Here is a 26,167-nt window from a genome sequence, read left to right as displayed (position 1 = left end):
TGGTTACACACTCGCCGCCACAGAATGTTAACAGCAATGTAATGCCTTTTCTGGCTAATTTTATTCGTCTTACCTCCAACAAAGTGGTCACTACACAAGCGCTGGTATGCCGAGGGCTGCCAATCTGTTAATGGCCGCTATCCATCTTCTCCGTCGGGATCCGATAAAATGATAACCCTTGCCTTGTTTGTTGATGGTTACTACATCCAGGTGCACAACAATATAGTGGCATGATGGAAGTCTTGCTGAAAGTAAAAACTTTCTTTGCTGCCGTTCCTCAGTGTTGGCTGTGGTAAACTACTGGTAGTACATGTCCAAAATGGCGGCCACGTTTGTCGTGACGTCACGTGAAAAGGGTCCATAGCACTGACCAGCCGATTATAGAATAGAATAAGGTAATTCCAGCTGTAATTCCAAATCGTCCGTTTTGTTTACATGGATCTGGCGTTGGAGAGATAGAGGCTTAGCAGTGGAGATTTGAGTGGCTGTTTTCTGAGCTTAGTCAACAGGCCGGCTCTGCAGCCTCGCTTTTGCTTCCGCTCCCGGCGCCGCCTCCTTCGCTTTGCTTCCGATAACAATCCACGGAGACCCCGCTGGTCTCGCTATCTCGTCCGGAATGTTGTGCATGCAATAGAAATCGCTACAAACCGTCATTTTCTGCTGGAAACCCATGTCCAGTAAGTCCATACGGTTATAGTGGATATTGAAGTCCAGTACAGACGAACAACACGCAAAAATACACACAAAAAACATAAACGTGCACAGGTAGGGAGAGCTTGTAGCCGCAGCCGTTGTAGTAGAATTGTATATAGTAGGGTTTTCCAGAAGAAAAGGTAGAAGTAGAAGGCGGAATATGGCGTTTGACCGACAAGATGGCGTCTGTCACAATCTGGATCGGCTGTGACGTCACATGCAAGTGCTCCATAGGCCAAGTTTAATGACCTTGAGGTTATCAGAGGTCATATGTCGTTTTACAAATGAACAAACAAGGCCATTTGCTAACTTCATTAATCATTTTAGTACATTTCATTCCTTAGAAAGCTGAGAAACTGGGTTCAGCTGAGACGTTTACAGGCCCAAAGTTCAATGACCTCTAGAGGTCAACAGAGGTCAGATAGCGCTCGGCATATTGCAGATTTGAATTCGGCACACCCAAATTGACAAAATAAGACTGTTTGCCGACTTTGTCTCAAAAATGCCTTTAACTCCTTAAATAAGCACTTTTTTGAATTTTGGTACCAGTCTATAGTTGTGTGGAGCGGAATTGCCTGAACTCGGATGAGCCGCTTGAGACTGAAGACCAAAAATAAATAGGCGATTGACAGGCCGACCAAAAAAAAAAAAGTCGACCATTTTTTATGGTCGACTAGTCGCGTCAGCACTAGAACACTTTTGCAAGAGCATACCCAGTATCACCTGCTAAAGTCTAACCATCCAATTACAAACTCCTTTCAAACTGAGCAAACAACAGAAGCGAGTTGAGGAAATGATGTCTTTCAACATTCCAGTGTGTTTGGCAACCATAATTTTTGACATTAATGGAATACTTATTTTGTAATTCTTGCGCTCTTGACAGGCAGGTCCAGTAGGTGTAGTCAGCATTATGAGGTGGGAAAAAATCATTTAAATTTGTTTATTTAAACGTAACGCGCTTAAATATATTTCTCAGTGCTGCAAAGCATCTTGATGCTTGATGCTATTTTCTGAATCCTGCCATCTGCTGGACTGCACAGTTGCACCAAGAACCTGGTTGGGTTGCTGATAGGAAGTATTTTTATTAGTCACAATAATTAGCTTGAATGGATTCTCGACAATCTTTCCAAAATCAGGATGTAGAAGCATACAGTCCAGTGTAGGCTTGCACAATGATTCCTTTCACTCCCACAGCTTGTTGACCACAGGGTCAAGGAGTAAGGCATAGATGTATTTTACCTACCTTGGAGATAATCACGGTTATCCAGAAGAACCACTTGAGTTTGGCAAACATCTTGCTGACCAGCATCTTGACCTTCACTGATGACTTAAAAGTCAAAAGGTTATAATTGTCCTGTATAAGGTTTCCGAATAGTGAAAATAGGATAGTTTTGATATGTTAGCCCAGCTTTTCTAACATTTACTCATTGCAACATTGTAGAGCATTATTTTTGTTCATCACTTTTTTTTTTTTAAAGGGTTACAAACCCAAACCTTATTGCTCTTAGATCAGTATGAATTTAATCAAGCATGATTTAAAGGCGGGCGGCACGGTGGTGTAGTGGTTAGCGCTGTCGCCTCACAGCGAGAAGGTCCGGGTTCGAGCCCCGTGGCCGGCGAGGGCCTTTCTGTGCGGAGTTTGCATGTTCTCCCCGTGTCCGCGTGGGTTTCCTCCGGGTGCTCCGGTTTCCCCCACAGTCCAAAGACATGCAGGTTAGGTTAACTGGTGACTCTAAATTGACCGTAGGTGTGAATGTGAGTGTGAATGGTTGTCTGTGTCTATGTGTCAGCCCTGTGATGACCTGGCGACTTGTCCAGGGTGTACCCCGCCTTTCGCCCGTAGTCAGCTGGGATAGGCTCCAGCTTGTCTGCGACCCTGTAGAACAGGATAAAGCGGCTAGAGATAATGAGATGAGATGATTTACAGGCTGTTATTATTAGGCTATGAAGAATCATAGGAGCAAACGTTGTTTTGCACCTCACTTTTTATTTGAATAAAATGTAGCTATTGGTGTAAATAAGTTTGTTTTTGGTGCTCCGCTCCTCTCCTTCCTTGCGTTCTCTGTCTCTCTCTAACCTGGAACTGTGCTCATGTCATGGTCCGAGTGTTCCATGCTTCTTATAGAATCTACACCCGGGCATGGCATGCTGTGATGGCTCACGATTAGTGGAGGCAGAATAAAATTTGACTATTGCCGTAAATAACTGGATGACTGTGAGTTTGATTAAGGAGTATATTTTGTGTAATTTGATCAACCTCCTCGAAAACAAAACTTGATAAGGAATGCAGTGAAGATGCCTAACTATTTGCCACGGGATATGATTCTGCACGTTGCGCAAGTCAGACACAACTATGAGCAGCCAAACGCCCCAAAAGCATGACGAAATGGCAATACCAGCACAACTGCACGAGTTTATTAAAAAAAATTCGAGAGTAAAATTTCTTCAAGGCAGCATATACAGGTGCAAGATTGTAACTACTGCACCATTTAAGGTGGGATAAAATATGGATTAGAAACTGTCAAAAAAGAAGCCGTTTTCACTTTGTGAAATAATTACAGAGAGATAAAACACTCACAGAACAAAAGGTGCTGAAATGTACCATTCTCTGTCACTCGTTTGGAACATCTGTTCTACCTTTAGCATGTATTTTTAGACACGGCACTGTGAATGTAGAGTACCTTTACAATGATGTCATGTTCAAAATTGGACCTTAAAGACTACATTAATTAGCTTTTAGAGGAATATTTTAAAGGTACACGGCATGCACCGTTTTAGGTAAATGATGACTCGAGGCACAACGTATCCTTGGCACAGCGGAGAACGTCAGTTTAGTACCCTTTTTCTGAGAGTGAAGTGTTTAAGATGGTGACAAACATGCATCTCATCTCATCTCATCTCATTATCTCTAGCCGCTTTATCCTTCTACAGGGTCGCAGGCAAGCTGGAGCCTATCCCAGCTGACTACAGGCGAAAGGCGGGGTACACCCTGGACAAGTCGCCAGGTCATCACAGGGCTGACACATAGACACAGACAACCATTCACACTCCCATTCACACCTACGCTCAATTTAGAGTCACCAGTTAACCTAACCTGCATGTCTTTGGACTGTGGGGGAAACCGGAGCACCCGGAGGAAACCCACGCGGACACGGGGAGAACACGCAAACTCCGCACAGAAAGGCCCTCGCCGGCCCCGGGGCTCGAACCCAGGACCTTCTTGCTGTGAGGCGACAGCGCGAACCACTACACCACCATGCCGCCCACAAACATGCATCAAGTCATTAAAGTTTCTGCCTTGAATAGATTTGTCTGGTTATTCAAAATAAAGTTGAACTAATGTAGACACATTTTTAAATTAATAATTGCTTAATTAAATCAGTCAAATTAAATTTGGGGAAGCCATGGCCTAATGGTTAGAGAAGCAGCTTTGGGACCAAAAATATGGCTGGTTTGAGTCCCTAGACCAGCAGGACTGGCTGAAGTGCCCTTGAGCAAGGCATCTGAACCCCCAACTGCTTCGGCAAGAGTGGTGGCGTACCTTGTGTCTAATTAGCAAAAGAGAAACTGATGATGATGTGATTATCAGTTTAGGTGGGGCCCGGCTAAAACTAAAACTTAATTAAATCAATAGTGCTGATTTGCATTTTTTTCCCAGAAATATGAAGTTGTCTTTTTTATTTTTTTATTAAATAACTGGTAAAGCATAATTTGTGCCATGTCATCGTATCAGTATTGAACATTGTGTTGCTCAAGTTGTTATTGGGATTGAAGCCAAAATGCTTGTATCTTGATAACAGTGCAGCACAAAAAAAGTGTAGCCACCTTGCATTTAAATACTTCAAGCCAAAATAATGTCTGCGCATGCAGCAAGAGACTTTCTGACTTTTTATTTTTATGAGGGTCCAAGCATGAGATGACGTAGACCGTATGGCTAAAAGTATGTGGACACCTGACCATTAGGTGTTGAACAATAATCTGAGCTGATATTCAGCATTTTACTGATGATCAGAATTGGCACTCGAACTTGTTTCTTTGCTGATGAAAGTGTTTTTGTTGTATTTGAGCATCTCTGACGCAACCACACAAAAAAACCCCACACTTCTGTAGTCTGGACCAGCGTCCCACTCGGAGCATTATTGAATTGCTTGAAATGTGGATGATGCATCGAATACAACCAACCAACTCTTCTGTAGTCTGTCTCTGTCCCACATGCAGCACTATTGAATTGGTTGAAATGTGGACCTCGTATCGAGTAAATCCCATCAAATGTTTTTTTTTTTCCCCCGTGTTTGTGAGAAATGCGTGAATGAAGCAGCACCTGTGGTCGCTTCCACAGCGAGAGGAAAGGTATGAACATGTTGAGGCTGAACAACACAGTTGGCAAAAAGCACAATGCACTGTTCTATAATTCTCTCACTCACACACACACACACACACACACATCTAGAGATGGCTATCATCAGGATACTTTGCACACAGTTTTTGTTGAGTGCTTTATTTTTTAAATAATTGTCTCTTAAAATATTATGTTCATTTCATATCCGTTGTGAGTAAGAATTGAGTTCTGGTAAATTTTGAAATTACAAATGTCAAATTTATGGTAACTGATATTTGGGCCGATATTCATTTATCACTGTCCTTGATTACTAATAATTGGTATGGGTTTCAGTCCAGAGGAAAAAATGCGTCCATCTCAGAAACTGCTCTCTCATTTGGGACATTATGGTCAAAAAATAAATTTTCTAATTTTACAATTTTTTTTTGCATTTACCTAACACTCAACGTTTCTTTTGTCATATTTAATAAGAATAAAGATAGTATCTTGCTTTATCTGGCCTCCACTGTGAAAATTTTTTTTGATTACAATTCAAATGCTTTTGTAAAATTGATTTCCATATAAAATAACTACATCATGAAGAATTAAAGCCCCTCCTTCACAGATGAGTGAAAATATTGAATAAATTTCCTCTTTTTGATTGGTTGGGTTAAAAATGTCAAATTATGATGACTGAATTGATTATTCACTTAAATATGAATAATATGATACATTTTGGGTATTTGGTATGATGAAATAGGACACAATGGAAAAATCCAGAACACACCGGAAAGATGAGAATAACGGCGGTGGTAAAAGAACTGCGACTGTACCGGCTGAAGGTTGCGCGGGTCTCTGCTGCGGCGCGCGAGCAACGGGACATCACTACCGCACCGGACGAGGCGGGGGTGGGGCAAAATGACTGACCGTGGATTCTATCAAAAGTTCGATCTAAATTGACCATGGTTGCAAAATATTGGCCAAAAATACGCAAACACTATGAAATATGAAAGTAAGATGAAAAAGAAACATTCTATTGCCTTATACTGCAAGACTAAAACAAAATAAAACTGTCAAAACTCACCTTTTCAGTGATAACATCCGAACAGATCACTCGCGTAACAGAAAGACCGTGTCCTTCCCCGAGCGCACACAACACACTGCGGTAAAAAATAGACCGCAACTCATTTTATAGCTCAGAAATTCATACAAGACCAGCTACCATTGTAACATATTCTGTAAGAAACATTCTATACATAACTTTCAGCTTTCGTTTTAAAAAACAAAATCGCGGATTTATAACTAAATGTTTATATGGTGTAGTGATTTTAAGTTACTACTTTTGGTGAGGTAGTGACCTTGACCCTGAGGCTTTCCGTTTAGATCAAAACACACGATAGTATTGGTTTTGGGTCTGCGGAAAATGGAGTTACAACGGTTATCAAATATTTTTCATGATGTTTTATTACGGTTATAATTATTCTGTGAGCGCACCAATCCTTAGGTGTATAAAGTTACAACTTAAACTACAATTAGTGATAACTGTAGACTTTTCAGTGGACTACAACCTTTTTAAGGGAATGTGATGTAGTCAACCATTTATCATGTCCCAGATCAAGCCGCCATTTTTCCACAAATTTGCAGAATTTTTGCCAAATTCTGAATATTCACATCAAAGATTTAGTTTTATCTGTATTATTTCTTTCATCATTTTATTTCAAATTAAAACCAACATCACCATTCAAAACCGTGTAGTTTATTGACTGTGAGTATATTTAGTGGGCTACCCCCACAGTACCCAGTTTCTGAGACAGACATATATATAAAATTGGTTGACCCCTACTGATCCTTGACGTGCGTATGTGCTTGGTGAACATCCATATTCCAATGGCATTAATATAGATTCGCCTCCACCTTTGCTCCGATAACAGTGTCCACTCGTTGGGGAAGATTTTCCACTAGATTTTGGAGCGTGGCTGTGGGGATTTGCCCATTCAGCCACAAGAACAGGTAATACTGTTTGGGATGGATATTTAATTGGTAGGCATGTAACGTTTCCCCAGAGTTCATGATTTGATCAGATTCATGATCTGGGGTTCACGATTCAGTTTTCCTGTGAAAATTACTAAATTAAGCTAATTAAATGAAGAAAATTTTATGACAAAAAAATGCAATAGTTTTATTTTCCTAAATATTCCTTTTGTTAAATTAAAAGGCCTTTTGATTCATTTTCTTAATAACCAACAATAATTATTTACCCACATTTGTAAAGGCTGGAGTAAAATATAATGGCCTGTTAACTAAAAATATTCATTTTATTAAAAATGAAAACGTTAATAACAATTAGACCTTTTCTTAATAAACATTTATGAACAGTTGTCCCTGCATTTGCTTCCCTATTCTTTTGGTTTCGGCACTCTGTAAAAAGAGAGCTCTGATTTCTTCTTGAATCTGTTTGTACAGTAAATCTCAGTAGTGCCTTCCCATTTTAGATCTGCTGTGTGTGTGTTTGTGTGTGGTTCGTTCTCTCTCTCTCTCTCTCTCTCTCTCTCTCTCTCTCTCTCTCGGCATTAGAGCTGTTACTTCTGCCTAGGGTGAAGTCACGGGTATTCCTGCTGGTGTACATTATTGTGCCCTCTGCTGTCTAAACAACACAATTACAGCTCAGAAAATCTAAAAGATTTTGCAGACTGATGATCAGAATTTATTTTTTATTTCATCAGTTTGAATCATCATAAATGTGTATCACGATTTATCGTCACTTAATATATTGTTGCATGCCTATTAATTGGGCAGCCAGGCAACCAAAACATGGGACTGGGCAGCATGTTGGAGCTTTCTCTTTCAATTAGTTGGGCTAGTCAGGACTGGGGGGGGGGGATGTTCTTAAGGAGCGATTGGCTTCTAAACCCAAATAAAATTTTTAGTCAAAATTTGCTTTTATGTTACGACTCACATGTAAGACACATCGCACACTCATTTCTTGTGTGCGTCACTGTTCTCTCAGGGCTGCCTCACACTGACTTTTCTCTCTCCTGTCTGTGCTGTCTGCTCTACCTCCCATAACACTAGAACAAATAACATACAGAATTATGAACAATGCAATCATGTAAAATTTTATAAGTTCTAAACAGTTTACACATAGTTATTGCTTCATTCTTCTCCCTTCTCCAACTGCCTTTTCAGTCTTTATCATCACTGCCTCCACTTGTCTCCTTGTCTGGTCTGTTTGACTTGTTACCTTCTACTTTTTCTACATTGTCTTTTTAGTCATCTTTTGTTTTCACTGTCTCCCTTTTCCGGTTTGTTCTGCTTGTTTAACTGTGTACAGCTATGAATGGTATTTCTTGTACTGTAAGCTGCATTAAATAATTTTTTCAAACGATTTAATCTTTTTACAAATTTATCACTGACACGTTGCACTACGTTTGCACAGGGGGCCAGATCTAGCAATGAAACAATCCCTGGTGGGGTTTTTTATTTTTTATTATTATTTTTTTCTTCTTCTGTAACCATGCTTCTTCACATTTTTAAATTACTTGAACCACTAGTGAAATCGGTTTTACCAGCAAATTCTTGGCCACAAAGGGTGGTGTGGATTTTCCCTTTGTCATAACAACCAAACTCCTGATTTAAACTGCCTTGCAGGCAGGGGTGCTGTAGGGAGACTCACTTGGCTGCACCAACTGCACTGTTCTCAATCATCATCATCATCTGGAGGACTGAATACTGAGCAAATCTGGCTGGGATAACTGCACCTAAGAACTTTCACTGATTGAATCTGTATCATTGGCATCTGAGGTAGGGTTTGGATGGGCAGGGAGTGAGGAAAAAGTCAGTTATTTTTTGTTTTCGTATTTCTGTCAGTTGTTGGTGTTCTATGACTGGGCTGTGGAGTTTAAAAATAAAAAAGGAAATGCTTAATGACATTAATAAAGTGAACACTGTTCAGTTTCATTCAACTACCTAATGAAATGCAGTGTTCTCCACTTTTCAAAAATAAAAGGTGATGGCGAGGGTTTGGGGGCCGCTTAGGCCCCCAACGGGGTCCAGGGGCGGAGCCCTGGTAGGGGGTCAGGGGGACGATGAAGCTGACGGACTTTGGGCTTTTTTGACAGTGAAACTGGCCAATAATTGGATAGGAAATACTAAATCATTTTACAAAAAATTAACACATTCTTACTTTACATATTATTTTTATTGTCGATGTGAGACTCATTTGACACTTCAGTTGAGACTGATGTGCCTGTTGCGCATCCCTGAATTAATTATATTTTTTTCTGTGTGTGAAAAATAAATGAACTTCCATGTATAAGCAAAATACCCAATTACAATAAATGCATACTTTTTTTTACAATATGCATAATTAATGTTAATTGGGTGAAACCACGCCAATCAATGCATGAACTGGTGCGCGTGCCCGAGACTGGCACTACAAAGCCACCCCGGCCTCCGTAGTTCGGGTCCTTTGACCCAGGAACCTGGAAGTCCTGCAGTAAACAACCACAGGGAAGTAATGAGAAAATGCAGCTCTCGCCTACACAATCACAGATGCGTAAAATAAAAGACCTGAACTTGTGTGTGTGTGTGTGTGTGTGTTGTAACTGTGTATGGTCAGAAAAGACGATAGATAAGCGTAACCGTTGCACAATAACGCTACAAACACCCATAAAGTTATTTAGCTGCTGTGGTGCGGTGTAGCGTAACGCAGGGATAGACCTCAATCTGCACAGCTCTGTGTCACAATCTGTATGCAGCTAGCCGGATGGTTTTCTATTGCAATCGCGTGGCCACTTCAGGTAGCTCCGTATGCGTTCATTTAATGGTCTTCTGCATGTTCAATAGTTACAAAATTATAATAAAGTGAATACTTAACGATTTATTTGGTGTATACTGATGAAGTAAGGGGTTTTTTTTTGGGCAAGGGAAGGGCAGCAGGCCAGAATTATAACGTGGTAGTGTGCCACTTTAAAAGCGCCTGTGAAGAACACTGAAATGTTACGTTAATCTCTTCTCCTCTTCTGCATGTTTCACCCCCTGCTTCTATCAGTGTGTATCCGAGTACGCTTCAGTCACTGTGGACAGAGCAGGACAGGAGCACGTATGATAGGATAGCAGGGCAGGCAGACGCAGGAGATGAGCGAGTTCAGCACAGAATTAAAGCTTGACACCGTGCTGCCTTTTTTTTTTTGTGGGAGACATTCACCACTGGCGGGGGGGGGAGTCACAAAATAAAGTTTAGGTGCATCGGTGACCCGTTTCAGCCGCTATCTGGCGCTCTGAAGCTGCTAAGTCAGTCAGTGCGTTTACATGCACATAGAGAAAATCGAATTTCTGCCGTTGCTCGACTGAAATCGAAGTTCTAAATGCCATGGAAACACCTTAGCTAGGCTGAAATCGAACCGAACTGGATTTCTCGTAATTGAGCTACACGACCTAGATTATGCGATTTTAGCCGAGCTGCTTAGTGCATGTAAACCCTATCGAGCTACGTAGTCCAGCTACTTACTTCAGCACTGCCCCTTCCGGAAGTGACGAGACCACAAGCGGGAAACACAACAGCCTCGGTCGACATGACAACGAATCATGACAACGGCATGAATCTTTTCTTTTTGTGGCATTGTTTGCACTGTTAAAATTTAGCTCACTTACTGTATCACCAAATACATCTGTACAGCTGTTGCATAGCTGTGAATTGTGTACGTAAACAAGTCATTGTATTTGTGTGTGTGTGTATATTATGTCCAACATCTGAAGAATGTCAATAAAAACAAAACAGTTGAACTTTGTGTGTTTTATTAAAGGTCCCATGGCATGAAATTTTCACTTTCTGAGGTTTTTTGTTCCTCTGACCTTCTTAAGTCACCCCAGTGGCTAGAAATTTCATAATGTGTAAACCAAACTATGCCCAATATTTGAGAATGGCGCGTCAAACGGCGCGTTGAGAAGCTCTTCCCTTGCCGACATCAGCAAGGGAGATGATCCCCACGCCCCCCCTCTGGATTCCCACCCACTGTATGGATTGCCCGCCCAGCTCAAAAGTTGCCACCAAACATGGAAGTTGCGCTGTACATGGATGTGACAACACAGAAGAGTCTGTTTTTACTGCCGACGGGAGAGCCCCTGAAGACGCAGTGGCTTAATTTTATTTACTCCAATAATACGCCGTCGAGTCTACCTAAGACGGTGTATGTTTGTCGGAAACATTTTCCTGATGAATGTTTCCACAACTTGGGACAGTACAGGGCAGGTTTTGCACATCAACTGTCACTGAAGCCTGGGTCCGTACCAAGCATCCCTGCCGCATCAGCAACAAACACCGAACAAGTAAGTGTATAACTGTTAAGTCGTTTTGCCGTGTTTTAAAATCGGTGCGTTAGCCTTGCAATGGCTACATTAGCTGTGCAGCTAACCGCTTCCTGCAGTTAGCCAGGTACTCTGCGCTACAAAACCAAAAAGCATGCAGCATGCTCTGTTAAACTGAGTTTAGTCTGGAAATTGACTGTAACTTATGAGCTTATGTTTTGCCGTGTTTTAAAATTGGTGCCATGTTAGCCTTGCAATGGCTACATTAGCTGTGCAGCTAACCGCTTCCTGCAGTTAGCCAGGTACTCTGCGCTACAAAACCAAAAAGGATGCAGCATGCTCTGTTATAATAGCCAATCAAAACAGTTTTTACAAAGACACCCACATTCTTTTTTTTTAAGTCACTCGTTCATTTTATTTGTTTGTTTGTTCAGTAAAAACCCAAACATTTGTTGAATTTATTTTATTTCCTCGCGTCGCACCTTAATGACGTCAGCGCGCGGTATTTTTCCCTTCGCGGTTTGTTCCTTCTCTCTCGCCATAGTAAGACACCCACATCCACTTGTTCTGACCCACTGGAGGTAACGGCACAGTGCTGTTAGCCAATCAGAGGTAACACGTTTACATGTCATGAATATTGATAAGACCCGCCCCCACCCTCTACCCTTCCCCGCCTCCTGCTTCTCATTAGCAAAACGACGCACTGGGAAAAGTGCTGAAATGGGGCTTTCTCCCAGGAGGCTATATCTACGTGCCGAGGGTTCATTTCGAGAAAGGCTGCGGATATAACATCCGGAAACCTCCACGAGCCCGTTTAAAGCATCAACAAACCACCATGCCATGGGCCCTTTAAGACATAAGTTAAATTGTAAGCAAAAAAAAAAAAATTGTTTTGTAAGCAAAAAATGGACTTAAGAAAAATATACAATTGTGCAAAATAAGTTGTCTTACAAAACAGTGGTATGTGCAGGACAGTTTGTAGCCATACAGTCTGTTAGAGCAAGCCTAACAGCTTGAGCACGGAACTTGTGAACACGGAACTGCCAGTGTTGCCAGATTAGGCGGTTTTAAGTGCATTTTGGCGGATTTGAACATGTTTTGGGCTGGAAAACGTCAGCAGTATCTGGCAACACTGCTGATAACTTCGTCTATACTCTTGAATAGCTCTTCTTCATGACGACAACCGGAAGCGTACCAACACGATGGGGCGTGTAGCGCCACCTGTGGTTCGGGTGCACAATGTACCTCACACAATAGTTCGATTTCCTTGTGTGCATGTAGGATTGGATTTCTCTGGCACCCCTGCTGGGACCCTTAGCTCGATTACCGACAGCAGCTCGATTTGGATGTGCATGTAAACGCACTGAGTAATCCATACCATATGTAACCAGGTTTATCATTTAAAATGGTAACCACTTGAAATCACTGCCTATTTATTTTCATGATTAACATCTTTTATCTAATTGACAAGAAAAAAAAATTAAATCTCTGAGAGATTTCTCTCTTCTTCTGGACTGTATCACAAATATTTTCTTATTACTTTTCAACATATTGACAGTGGCTTGCACTTGACTTTTGGTCCCTGTGTGTATGAGTAAGTAATGCATCATGTGGGTCACATTGTTTGTTTAATGCTTGTTATCTTGAAGTTAGAAGATGAACAATGATTACATGCAAGCTTGAGTTGAGAAAAGTGCATCCTGGTGGCAGTGATGAGGAAGTTTTCCCTCTTCTAACCGGTTTGAGAGAGAGAGAGAGAGAGAGAGAGAGAGAGCTATCTGCAGTTGTCATTTTCATGTAAAATCAAATAAAGCATTGTAAGCGTGATAGCTATGAGGATAAGTAGTGCAATATTTGGATCTTTTTTTAGCTAAATTACAATGTGCTCTACCTTCCAGGCCAAAACGACAAAATCCCCCAAGCTGTGTTCTGGTTCACATTCATGTCAGGAGAAGGGCTGGTTGTTTGTCTAGAGATTTTCTCTACTGTTTACTCTAGCTGTGTTGCTTTTTGAAATGCTTCCCCACCCCCACCAGCTGTTTACATAAGGCCCTTCCAGTGTATTATTGCACCTGCCAGATCCTCGGATCATACCACCTGGTTAATGTTAAATAGCTCCAGAAGCAAGATGTGTTTGTTAATAAACACTGGACCTAGGGCTCCTTTGTTTACTGTAGTCATGGTGGCAGTCAGTTATTTAGAAAATATCGGCTCAGGCTTGTGGGAGAGTGCTTAACCTTCTGAAGACTGATGGAAATGAGTTGCGTTGCAAACAAGGAAAAACAGAAGGGGTGATTGTCAAAGATTCGGTATCTAAGTACTGTATGTATTCTGATTTTGGACTATTTTTGGTCAGAGTTTTCACTGTTTGTAATTTGACACTCTGCATTATCTTTTTGGATGGTCATTCTCTGTAAAAACTGCTTTCGTTTAAATGGTAGGACATATTGTTTTGGACTCGTGTAAGTAAAAAAAAAAAGTGTAACTTACTTTTAATATAACTCAACATCATCTTGTCATTTGTTTTTAGAGTTCACTTCTGCAGTTAACTTCACGTGATAGTATTTATTTATTTAAATATCTGTGATGGGCTGAGTATGAAATGGTTTCTTATTTCACACGAAGCAGAGGATATGTTCAAGGACAGGACAGATATTTAATCCCATCCAAATATGTTGCACCCTGTTTAAGAGCTTGGTATATCGAAGTTTTCTGTTTTTCAGCTCACTTATGTTTTTACAAAATCTGTGACACAAACTTGTCCTAGTTGTCCCACTATATTTAGCATGTGCTAGTGCATCTCAAACAACTAGAATATCATGAAAAAGTTAAATTTTTTCGTAATTTAATTCAAAAAAGTAAATCATGCTGTATGTCCTATATTCATTACATGTAAAGTGAAATATTTCAAGCCTTTTTTTTTTTACTTTGATGATTATGGCTTGTAGTTTATGAAAATCAGAAATCCAGCATCTCAAATTATTAGAATATTTCCTAAAATCAATCAAAAAAGGATTTACAATCCAGAAATGTCACTGCATTGATGCAGTAATTCGTAGTAAAGGAGCCCCAACCAAGTATTGAGTGTATAAATTAGGGGTCATCAAACTCCGGCCCGCGGGCCGACTCCGGCCCGCCACCCCCCTTTGACCGGCCCTCAGCCCCTCTGCCCCCCACCACTTGAACCGGCCCTGTGAGGCAATCCCCAAAAGTGGTCATGGCCTATTTTTTTAAATTGCTTTTTGGCAAATAATAACATGTCTGCATCTTGTATTTTGTTGATTTTATCAATTAAAATTGATATTTAGTTATAAAATGAACTATTCATATTTTCCGAGTTTTTGTCATATGCTCGCGATCAAGCAGTGACAGGCAGCGCACGCGCAAAGAACTGTCAGCGTTCAGGACAGCAAAATGGCTAGCGGTCAGCGAAAAGTTGACAGAGAGTGCAGAGTTTTTAAAGAACAGTGGACCACCGATTATTTTTTTCGTTCAGTGTAAGGACCGTGCAGTTTGTCTTGTATGTAAAGAAAGTGTGTCGGTTTTCAAAGAATATAACCTGCGTCGTCACTACGAAACCCGCCACAAAGAGTATGCTAGTTTGCGAGGGCAAACAAGAGAAGACAGGATTCGGAGGATGAAATGCGGACTGGCTGCACAACAGAATGTATTCCTTCACCAAACCCAGATCAACCATGCTGCTGTCCGAGCTAGCTATAAGGTAGCTCACCTACTAGCTCCCCATGGAAAGCCGTTTACTGATGGGGACTTTGTTAAAGTACGCATGCTTGCTGTGGCCGAGGAGGTGTGTCCCGACAAGAAGGATGCACTCAACGCGGTGAGTCTCTCCGCACCTACTATGACCAGGCGAACCGAAGATTTGGGGGACAACGTGTATGACCAGCTGAATGAGAGAGCGTCAGAATTCGAGTTTTTTGCTTTGGCCATGGGTGAGAGCAATGACGTGCAGGACACAGCACAACTGCTGTGATCTATTGATCTATTGCTCATATTATTATAATTTCACTGTTTTTTTTAAATGTAGTTATTTTATAGGCCTATTTATTTGGCCTTTATTAAGTGCTGCATACAATTATTATTAATATTATTAATAATATCAACAGGCCTACCTACAATTTATAATTTTCCACTCACCTTTGCCAGTGCCAATCACCTCAACTAGGTAGATGTTTCTTACCTTGACAGCTTTGATGTTGTTATTTTTATTAGAAAATAAATAAATGGAATACCTGCGGTATTTCAAATTAAAACAAAGTGTGAAGACTCGATTACTACTTTTGCAAACCACTAGTAAAGAAACAAATATGTGCCAGGAATCAAGTGTTGATATAGTAGTGTGGATATAGTAGTGGGGATGGCTGTGCCAGGCTAGTAATCTCTACTACACAATGAGGCCTACTGGTGGTCATATTTGTCTGGGTCATACAATTCTATGTTATATAGCTGACCCGACCCCGGCCCCCCATCACAGTCAGGAATGACAATGTGGCCCCCAGAGAAAAAAGTTTGGTGACCCCTGGTATAAATGAACATACTTTTCAGAAGGTGGACTTTTTTTTTTGTATTGTAAATCCTTTTTTGATTGATCTTAGGAAATACTCTAATAATCTGAGATACTTTTCCTGAGCTATAAGCCATAATTATCAAAATTAAAACAAAAAAGGCTTGAAATAATTCATTTTACGTGTAATGAATATAGCATATCTGAAAGTTTAACTTTTTGAATTAAATTGTGAAAAAAAATAACTTTTTCACGATATAATTGTTTGAGATGCACTAGTAGTTCATTTTTCAGATTTCCTCCTGCCTTAACCAAGACATGCCAAGCTATTGACCAGTTATAAAACCATTCCTGGTTTTAATTAAATGGATGTTCTTTTTCTTACAGCGACATGCAGGAATCCAAGACAGATCAAGCATCCAACAGCAGTCCAGCTGGCCAGGAGCGACTGAACTTGGGCGTGGAGCAAGTGACCAATGAGACACCAGTAAAAACATCTACACCCAGCACGCACCAGATACAACAGGTTAAACACACTGTTTTATCTTTTAGTTGACTCATGTTAATGTTTCATTGTTGTGGAATTTATCACAGGGATCATAGTCAAAATTATTTCTACCTGCCATAACACTATTTGCGCTGTGATGAGCAACCTTTTGCCATTGTTTTAACGTGAACATGACCATTCGCTCATTTATTGGAATTTCCAAGTGATCATCTGTCTACAGTTTCCAAACTCTATAGCAGTTTTTGAAGAGGTGACATCATAAGTCCCCTCTTGGCCTCTCATACAATCTTTAAATTTTCTCCGTTATCTATTGTAGTGGGCGGCACGGTGGTGTAGTGGTTAGCGCTGTCGCCTCACAGCAAGAAGGTCCTGGGTTCGAGCCCCGTGGCCGGCGAGGGCCTTTCTGTGCGGAGTTTGCATGTTCTCCCCGTGTCCGCGTGGGTTTCCTCCGGGTGCTCCGGTTTCCCCCACAGTCCAAAGACATGCAGGTTAGGTTAACTGGTGACTCTAAATTGACCGTAGGTGTGAATGTGAGTATGAATGGTTGTCTGTGTCTATGTGTCAGCCCTGTGATGACCTGGCGACTTGTCCAGGGTGTACCCCGCCTTTCGCCCGTAGTCAGCTGGGATAGGCTCCAGCTTGCCTGCGACCCTGTAGAAGGATAAAGCGGCTAGAGATAATGAGATGAGATGAGATCTATTGTAGTCTGCATCTCTCTTAGGTTTCCCTTGATATAATTTCTCAGCTCCCCCAACACGTTTCCATTAAATTTTTTTCATTTCCCTTCATGCCACTTGCACTATTCTTTTCTTTTCCTCTATATTTGGTGTGGGGGAGTTCCGCTACTCCAGATGTTCGACCCTGCAGAAGTGTGAGGGGTCAGAACAGGGAGGACGGTCCTTTTGCTGGCCATTTGTTTTCACAACTGTTGAATTCCTGTTTCCTGAATTTCAGTCTGGGGTATTTACAGTAGACAAAAACAGAACTTGGAAAATGATTTCTTGCATAACTGATTATGCTTTTGTACTAATTGTTGCATGTTTGGAGCTTCCTGATATTGTTGTGAAGGATTTTTATTAAGTATCTGTTTTTTTTAATCTCTTGTTTAATTTTGTGATGGTCTTTTTTGCAAAATTTAAGTGCTTACAGGACACAACACGTATTACATTTCCAGGACCCTGCCCATGTGGGGATTAGTGGGATATTGGAGTTGTTTGATCAAGCACCGGCGACTGGTGGTTTTCTCTGCCTACACAGACGGTCTACGCCAGCAGCTCAACCCGCCCCAAACCAAAAAAAACAAAAACCCAACAGCTTGCCTTTCAGCGTTCAAGCATTGAAAAGTGGAGATGATCTCCTCTCCAGTGCCCATAATTTGCTGCAAATCCAGTTATTTCACCACAAAATTGTCTTCGATTCGGGTCTAACATGACCGGAAGTGACGGCATATTTGTTGATCGAGTCTCATGCTCTGATTGGCTGAGCTAGACCACGTGACCACACCGTGGTGTGTGTATGTTTATTTATATATATATATATATATATATATATATATATATATATATATATATATATATATATATATATATATACACACACTGTGGTATGCAAAAGTTTGGGCAGCCCTGGTCAGAATTGCTGTTACTGTGAACAGTTAAGCAAGTTGAAGATGAAATGATCTCCAAAAGGCATGAAGTTAAAGATGACTCATTCCCTTTATATTTAAAGCAAAAACAATTTTTTATTTTCATCTTTTGCATTTTCAAAATGACAAAAAAGTAAAAGGGCCTGAAGCAAAAGTTTGGGCACCCTGCATGGTTAGTACCCAGTAACGCCCCCTTTGGCAAGTATCACAGCTTGTAAACACTTTTTATAGCCAGCTAATAATCTTTCAGTTCTTACCTGGGGGATTTTCACACACTCGTCCTTGCAAAAGGCTTCCAGTTCTACAAGTTTCTTGGGCTGTCTTGCATGCACTGCTGTTTTGAGATCTATCCACAGATTTTCAGTGATGTTTAGGTCAGGGGACTGTGAGGGCCAGGGCAAAACCTTCAGCTTGTGCCTCTTGAGCTACTCCATTGTAGATTTTGAGGTGTGTTTTGGATCATTGTCTTATTGTAGGACCAGGGTTCCCATGGGTCCTTAAAAAGTCTTAAATACAACTTTCGGTTTTCAAGGCCTAAAAACGTCTTAAATTGTTTGGAATGACCTGGAATTTTCGAAAGGGAGGTATTAAATTTAATATTGGACCGAACGAGTGAAATGTCTCCATCCGGTTTGGGGTATTTTTTTAACCGTAATTTTAAGTGACCAGCGTACCTTTTGGGGGCAGCATTGGTTCTGTGCGTCTTATGTGCATTCCGTAGATCAAGAACTAACGTTAGGAGGCTACTGGAGGCAGGGTGGTGTGGTGGTTGTGAAGAGTGAGAGATGCGCGGGTAGCTTATGTGGGTGGTAGAAAGCGTTGATAATTATGGGAAGATGTCTGTTTAACTACAAGTGGTTGGGGGATGACAAATACCCCCAAAATAAGGAGAAGAATTGTTTGCGATAAAAAGTGCTGGATCACACAAATGTGTTTAAAGATGATAATGCAGCGTTGGGGACATGGCGGACTGGGAAACTGGTTTTTCACGGACACGAGGTGCGCGTGTGTGTGTTAGAGGTCAAGCGCTCCGGAGTGAAACGCAGGGGGGTTCGTGCATGCACACAAGAGTCAGGTGGAAAATGGGACTTATAGGAAATACTACTAATGATAGTGATTAGCATTTTTTTTTACATCATTAACATTGTACTAAGTTTAATATAAATATATAAACAACCTTTATTTCAAAACTCAATTAAAAAGAACTCCAGAAAATACAATAATTCTAATAATTGTCTACAACAGTGTTTTTAATATAATAATAAGAATATTAACAACCACTAATAAGAATTAGTAGTAATAGTAATTATTATTGATTATTAATCATTACTACTTATGAATTAGTGATTAATAAGTACTAGGGATTATTGAATGTTATAAAATTAAGTTATTAAAAATTATTACAAATTATTAAAATGTAGTAATTGGTAGAATACAAACAAATACTCATGGATTATAGATAATTTTTTAAAATAGTGAACATTTTATATAAAATAACTACTACTACTACTACTACTACTAATAATAATAATAATAAAAAACAATAATACTACTAGTAATACTTGTTGTTAATGTTGTTGTTGTTATTATTATTATTATTATTATTATTATCAGTTCAATTGTTATCAATGTTCACTGTTAAAAACAAATTATCTGTAATCCATGAATAATTGTTTGTATCACTAGTACTACTACTACTAATTACTACTTTTTTAATAATAATTTTAACTAATCTTATAACTCAATTTTATAGCATTTTAATAGCCACTACTTATTTATTAGTATAATTTAGTAGTTGATAATAACTACTTATTAAATTACATTTTGATAATCACTGCTTATTAATTAAGTAGTAATTAATAATACTGAATTATAATAATTGCTACTCTATTATTAATTTAGTTAATAAGTAGTGATTATTAAAATGTTATAAAATTGAGTTAATTTTTTAAATTATTATTAAAAAATGTATTATTATTAGTAGTAATAGTAGCAGCAATGCAAACAATTATTCATGGATTATAGATAATAATTAATACAGGGGTGATAGCGTTCCGGCGCCGCGCCGGATTTCCGGCGTACCGTGGCTGGGGGAAAAAAAATTAAAAATCTAGTTCGCCCATTGTCCTGTGTCATTCTGAGATGCGCAGATAGACAGTAAAGGGAATTCCGAATTCCCTTTACTGTCTATCTGCGCATCTCAGAATGACACAGGACAATGGGCGAACTAGATTTTTTTTTTTTTTTCCCCAGCCACGGTACGCCGGAAATCCGGCGCGGCGCCGGAACGCTATCACCCCTATTAATATTTATTTTTGAATAATGAACATTGATATAACAATTGCACTGATGATAATTAGTTTACAGTTATTACAACACATTGATTAATATTGATAATGGTTATGAAAGGTGACAGTTGTTTTTCTGTGTTTAATGTAACGCTCTGATGATTGTATGACTACATAAACAGGTTTATGCTGTTACCTGCTATAATGCAGAAGATACTCGAGAACTTCCTCAGCCAGCTGTATACTGTACGACACTCAGACTGATTTTGCTGTCGGACACAAAATCACACATCATCAAAGATAATCTTTGGGGATTGAAATAATGCCGGCTAAGGTTGTTCAGCTGGTTCTACTTGCCGTTTATTGTTTTGGTTTTTGAAATGATTCATGGTGTTTTCTCCAGTAAACGCCAGTCTTCTCCTTGCTGCTACAGTAGTTCTGCAGGCCCAAAACACACAACTTTGCTTTAGCTGTTTGCATGTCTAACAGTTGCCATTGATGCACCCTGTTGTTCACCAATTGTGTGCATTCTTCTTAAAGTTAGTAAAAAAAACTATTGCAGAAAACAGTTTTAAGTTGTCGTATTTATCACTTTCTTTGCCATGGTACAGTCTTAATTTTTCCATTTAGAGGTCTTGAAAAGGTCTTAAAAGTCTTTAAATTTGTACTTGAAAAATGTGCAGATACCCTGTAGGACCCATCCTCTTTTTAACTTCAACTTTTTTACAGATGGTGTGATGTTTGCTTCCAGAATTTGCTGGTGTTTATTTGAATCCATGCTTCCCTCGACCAATGAAATGTGCCCTGTGCCACTGGCTGCAACACAACCCCAAAGCATGATCGATCCACACCCATGCTTCAGAGTTGGAGAGGTGTTCTTTTCCTGGAATTTGGCACCCTTTTTTCTCCAAACATACCTTTGCACATTGTGGCCAAAAAGTCCTATTTTGATTTCATCAGTCCACAGGACTTGTCTCCAAAATGCATCAGGCTTATTTAGATGTTCATTTGCAAACTTCAGACGCTGAATTTTGTGGCTAGGACGCAGGACAGGTTTTCTTCTGATGACTCTCCCATGAAGGTCATATTTGTTCAGGTGTTGCTGCATAGTAGAACAGTACACCACCACTCCAGGGTCTGCTAAATCTTTCTGAAGGTCTTTTGCAGTCAAACGGGGGTTTTTATTTGCCTTTCTAGCAATCCAACGAGCAGTTCTTTCAGAAAGTTTTCTTCATCTTCCAGACCTCACCTTGATCTCCACTGTTTCTGTTAACTGCCATTTCTTAATAACATTACAATCTGAGGAAACAGCTACCTGAAAACACTTTGCTACGTTCTTGTAGCCTTCTCCTGCTTTGTGAGCATCAATTATTTTATTATTCAGAATGCGAGGGAGTTGCTTAGAGGAGCCCATGGCTGTTGATTTTAGGGACAAGTTTGAGGAGTCAGAGAATTTATACAGCTTTGAAATCTGCATCATCTGACCTTTCCTAACGAAGAATTTGAACAAGCCACAGCTCAATAAGCTAATTAAGGTCTGGAACCTTGGGAAAAGTTACCTGAGAACGCAAAAGTATTGGGGTGCCCAACCTTTCACATGGTGTTCCTTTTCTTTTTTCACTCTCCAATTGTACAAAACAAAAATAATACACACATCTTGCAGAAAATGCTGAAAAGAAATGTCGTCTTTACCTTTATGCCTTTTGGTGATCAGTTCATCTTCTGCTCACTTAACTATTCACAGTAACAGAAATTTTCAGCAAGGGTGCCCAAACTTTTGCATGCCACTGTGTGTGTGTGTGTGTGTGTGTGTGTGTGTGTGTGTGTGTGTGTGTGTGTACTTACCAGCTGGGAGGTCCATATCGTGAAATACTGTGACCAAGGTCTTGAAGGAACTGACCGAGGCCCGTATTCAAGGCTGAGGTCACGGTATTTCACCATATGGATCGACCTTAAGCTGGTAAATAATATATATATATATATATATATATATATATATATATATATATTTTTTTTTTTTTTTTCTTTACCAAATTCTAACAGAAAACGAGAGCGCCCGAAAGGGAAAACCGAGCTGAGCCGTCATTTTGAACCCTCATTCACGGCTGTAATGCAAATGGCTTCCTCCTCGGTATACAAGTGCACTTCCATGGCAGGAAAAAAACTACATTTTGCCACCTATGTAGTCCTCTATTTATACAAATAGGAGTCATTCAGGATTCAGCCATGTTTTTGCTCGGCGTTAGCAAGTTAGAGGTTTTTAGCTTTCTCCTGAAATGTTTTCTTTTATTTCTTCTTCCTCAGGGTAGTAAAACTCGCTTTCGCTGTGAACACTATCGTTATCGCTACCCATGCTGTAAAATTAATGCTATTCTCCTGAGAAATGCTGGCAAAAATTTATAAGATTTTTGATAATCTTATAAATAAATCTTATTAAAAAAAAAAAAAAAGATAAATGTTGACAAAAAATGCTACTATGTTTGTTGTTGTGAATGAGCGAGTCGCCAGAGGTCCATAACCGGGGTCCGTAATTGGGGTCCTTATCATAGGATACAGACCCGCTCGCCAGCCAATCAGAGCGCAGGATTTGATGGAAACCAGACCGCGAAAAAAAATAAATGTAGTTATGTTATAGAGCCAGGCAGCATACTACAGAGGGTAACTGAGAAAGCCAAAGCACACACATCTGGAGGGAAATTTTCATACTGATTTTGCAAGTATTTTACAGGGAAATGGTTAATAATTTCTTAGCTGAGAATGTGAGAATGCACCAGAAGACATGTAAGTTTCCAAATTTTCTGGGGAGTTAGCGCCCCCCCAGCATCCACAGCAGCTTCCAGAACCACCTACTACTTTTTTAAAACTGGCTACTTCAGATTTTCTGGAGAACCCTATTTGCCGTACTCATTGTCCTCTGCCTAGAGCAGAGGTATCGAAACTAGGGTGTGCCTCCCTAGTGGAGCATAAAGGAATTACAGGTGGGGTACAGGTGAAATGGAAAACAACAAAAAATAAATATAAATATTTACAGCCCATCAGCATTTATGCATTTTGTGACTGAGCTTCTCATTTTAACAGTGGAATACAAAATATGCAAAAAAAAAAAAAAGCAGTCGTCTTGTTTATCTAAATCAGGCAGTTGACATGAACCTGGAAGGCTCGACTGTTGTACAAGTGTGTTGAGTTCTCCGCTTGAAAGATGCGCTGATTCGGTGCCCTCATTTTCTGTCATGGTGAATGGAGAATGTTTTGAGTTCATTAACATGAACTAAAATTGATCAGTGTATGTTTGACGAACATTAGACAACAACAAGCCCTTTTGAAAGTATCAGAATGGCAAGGCCAGTTCTTTTGCTTTTACTATACAGTGGGGAAAATAAAGTATTTGATACACTGCCGATTTTGCAAGTTTTCCCACTTACAAAGAATGAAGAGGTCTGTAATTTTTATCGTAGGTATACTTCAACTGTGAGAGACAGAATCTAAAAAGAAATTCCAGAAAATCACATTGTATGATTTTTTAAAAAATGATTAATTTGCATTTTATTGCATGAAATAAGTATTTGAGACAATAGAAAAACAGAACTTAATATTTGGTCCAGAAACCTTTGTTTACAATTACAGAGGTCAGACGTTTCTTGTAGTTCTTGACCAGGTTTGCACACACTGCAGCAGGGATTTTGGCCCACTCCTCCATACAGATCTTCTCCAGATCTTTTAGGTTTCAGGGCTGTCGCTGGGCAACACAGAGTTTCAGCTCCCTCCAAAGATTTTCTATTGGGTTCAGGTCTGGAGTTTGGCTAGGCCACTCCAGGACCTTGAAATGCTTCTTACGGAGCCACTCCTTAGTTGCCCTGGCTGTGTGTTTCGGGTCATTGTCATGCTGGAAGACCCAGCCACGACCCATCTTCAATGGTCTTACTGACGGAAGGAGGTTGTTGCCCAAAATCTCGCGATACATGGCCCCATCCATCCTCCCCTCAATACGGTGCAGTCGTCCTGTCCCCTTTGCAGAAAAGCATCCCCAAAGTATGATGTTTCCACCCCCATGCTTCACGGTTGGCATGGTGTTTTTGGGGTTGTACTCTTCCTTCTTCTTCCTCCAAACACGGCGAGTGGAGTTTATACCAGAAAGCTCTATTTTGGTCTCATCTGACCACATGACCTCCTCCCATGCCTCCTCTGGATCATCCAGATGGTCAGTGGCAAACTTCAGACGGGCCTGGACATGTGCTGGCTTGAGCAGGGGGCCTTTGCACACGTTTCAGGATTTTAATCCATGATGGCGTAGTGTGTTACTAATGGTAATCTTTGAGACTGTGGTCCCAGCTCTCTTCAGGTCATTGACCAGGTCCTCCCGTGTAGTTCTGGGCTGATCTCTCACCTTTCTCATGATCATTGATACCCCACGAGGCGAGCTCTTGCATGGAGCCCCAGACCGAGGGAGATTGACAGTCATCTTGAGTTTCTTCCATTTTCTAATAATTGCACCAACAGCCTTCTCACCAAGCTGCTTGCCTATTGTTCTGTAGCCCATCCCAGCCTTGTGCAGGTCTACAATTTTGTCCCTGGTGTCCTTAGACAGCTCTTTGTTCTTGCCCATGGTGGAGAGGTTGATTGAGTGTGTGAACAGGTGTCTTTTATACAGGTAACGCGTTCAAACAGGTGCATTTAATACAGATAGCGAGTGGAGAATAGGAGGGCTTCTTAAAGAAAAACTAACAGATCTGTGAGAGCCAGAATTCTTGCTGGTTGGTAGATGATCAAATACTTATTTCATGCAATAAAATGCAAATTAATTATTTAAAAATTATTTAGAAAAATTTTTTTAGATTCTGTCTCTCACAGTTGAAGTGTACCTATGATAAGGCAAGGCAAGTTTATTTATATAGCACATTTCATACACAGTGGCAGTTCATTGTGCTTTACAAGAATGATTAGTTCGCCCGTTCCAGAAGCAGCCAATCAAGCCTAAACCATGACACTACCCCGACTGTGCTTGACTGATGAGCTTGTGTGTTTTGGATCATGAGCAGGTCCTTTCTTTCTCTACATTTTAGGCTTTCCATCATGTTGATAGAGGTCAAGTTTGATTCAAGAACTTTTGTGGTTCTTCTTTGGATTTCTTTGCAAATTCTGATTCTTCCTGCTGATGAGTGGTTTCCATCTTGTGGTATGGCCTCTATATTTCTGCTCTCAACGTCTTTTTCAAATGGTAAATTGTGATACCTTTATCCTTGCCCTGTGGAGGTTGTTGGTGATGCCACTGACTGTTGTCTTTGGGTTTTTTTTTATCATAACTCGCAATGTTTCCATCATCAACTCTGTTGTATTCCTTGGCTGACCTGTTTGATGCATGGTTGTTAGTACACCAGTGGTTTCTTTCTTTTTCGGGACATTCCAAATTGTTGTATTGGCTATGACCAATGTTTGTGATCATTTTCCCCTCTTTTCTCAACTTTAAAATAGCTTGCTTTTCCTGCCATAAACAGCTCTCTGGTCTACATGTTTGGTTTATCCTTTTTAACAACAAATACACTCTTCACATTGCAAAACCCAGGGCTCAAATTTAAAATTGATATCCAGAATTAATATATTTCTCTAAAGCTGCTTTGTGACCATGTCCGTTGTTAAAAGTGCTATACAAATAATCTCATCTCATTATCTCTAGCCGCTTTATCCTTCTACAGGGTCGCAGGCAAGCTGGAGCCTATCCCAGCTGACTACGGGTGAAAGGCGGGGTACACCCTGGACAAGTCACCAGGTCATCACAGGGCTGACACATAGACACAGACAACCATTCACACTCACATTCACACCTACGGTCAATTTAGAGTCACCAGTTAACCTAACCTGCATGTCTTTGGACTGTGGGGGAAACCGGAGC

General features: G+C 40.3%; 1 protein-coding gene across 4 annotated transcripts in view; it reads left to right on the top strand.

Annotated features, from left to right (window-relative positions):
- foxp1a (forkhead box P1a) overlaps positions 1-26,167 on the top strand; it is a 128,566-nt gene that overhangs the window by 37,853 nt on the left and 64,546 nt on the right. For all 4 annotated transcript variants that reach the window (XM_060937961.1, XM_060937962.1, XM_060937959.1 and 1 more), the window contains one exon: positions 16,227-16,365. In XM_060937961.1, the coding sequence (XP_060793944.1) occupies positions 16,231-16,365 (135 nt within the window). In that variant the 5' untranslated portion in view covers positions 16,227-16,230. The remainder of the gene's footprint in view (positions 1-16,226; positions 16,366-26,167) is intronic.

Source organism: Neoarius graeffei, chromosome 13 (genome assembly GCF_027579695.1).
Source record: "Neoarius graeffei isolate fNeoGra1 chromosome 13, fNeoGra1.pri, whole genome shotgun sequence".
NCBI lineage: Eukaryota > Metazoa > Chordata > Actinopteri > Siluriformes > Ariidae > Neoarius > Neoarius graeffei.
The sequence above is the reverse complement of the archived record's forward strand: the minus strand, read 5'-3'. Positions and strand labels throughout refer to the sequence as shown.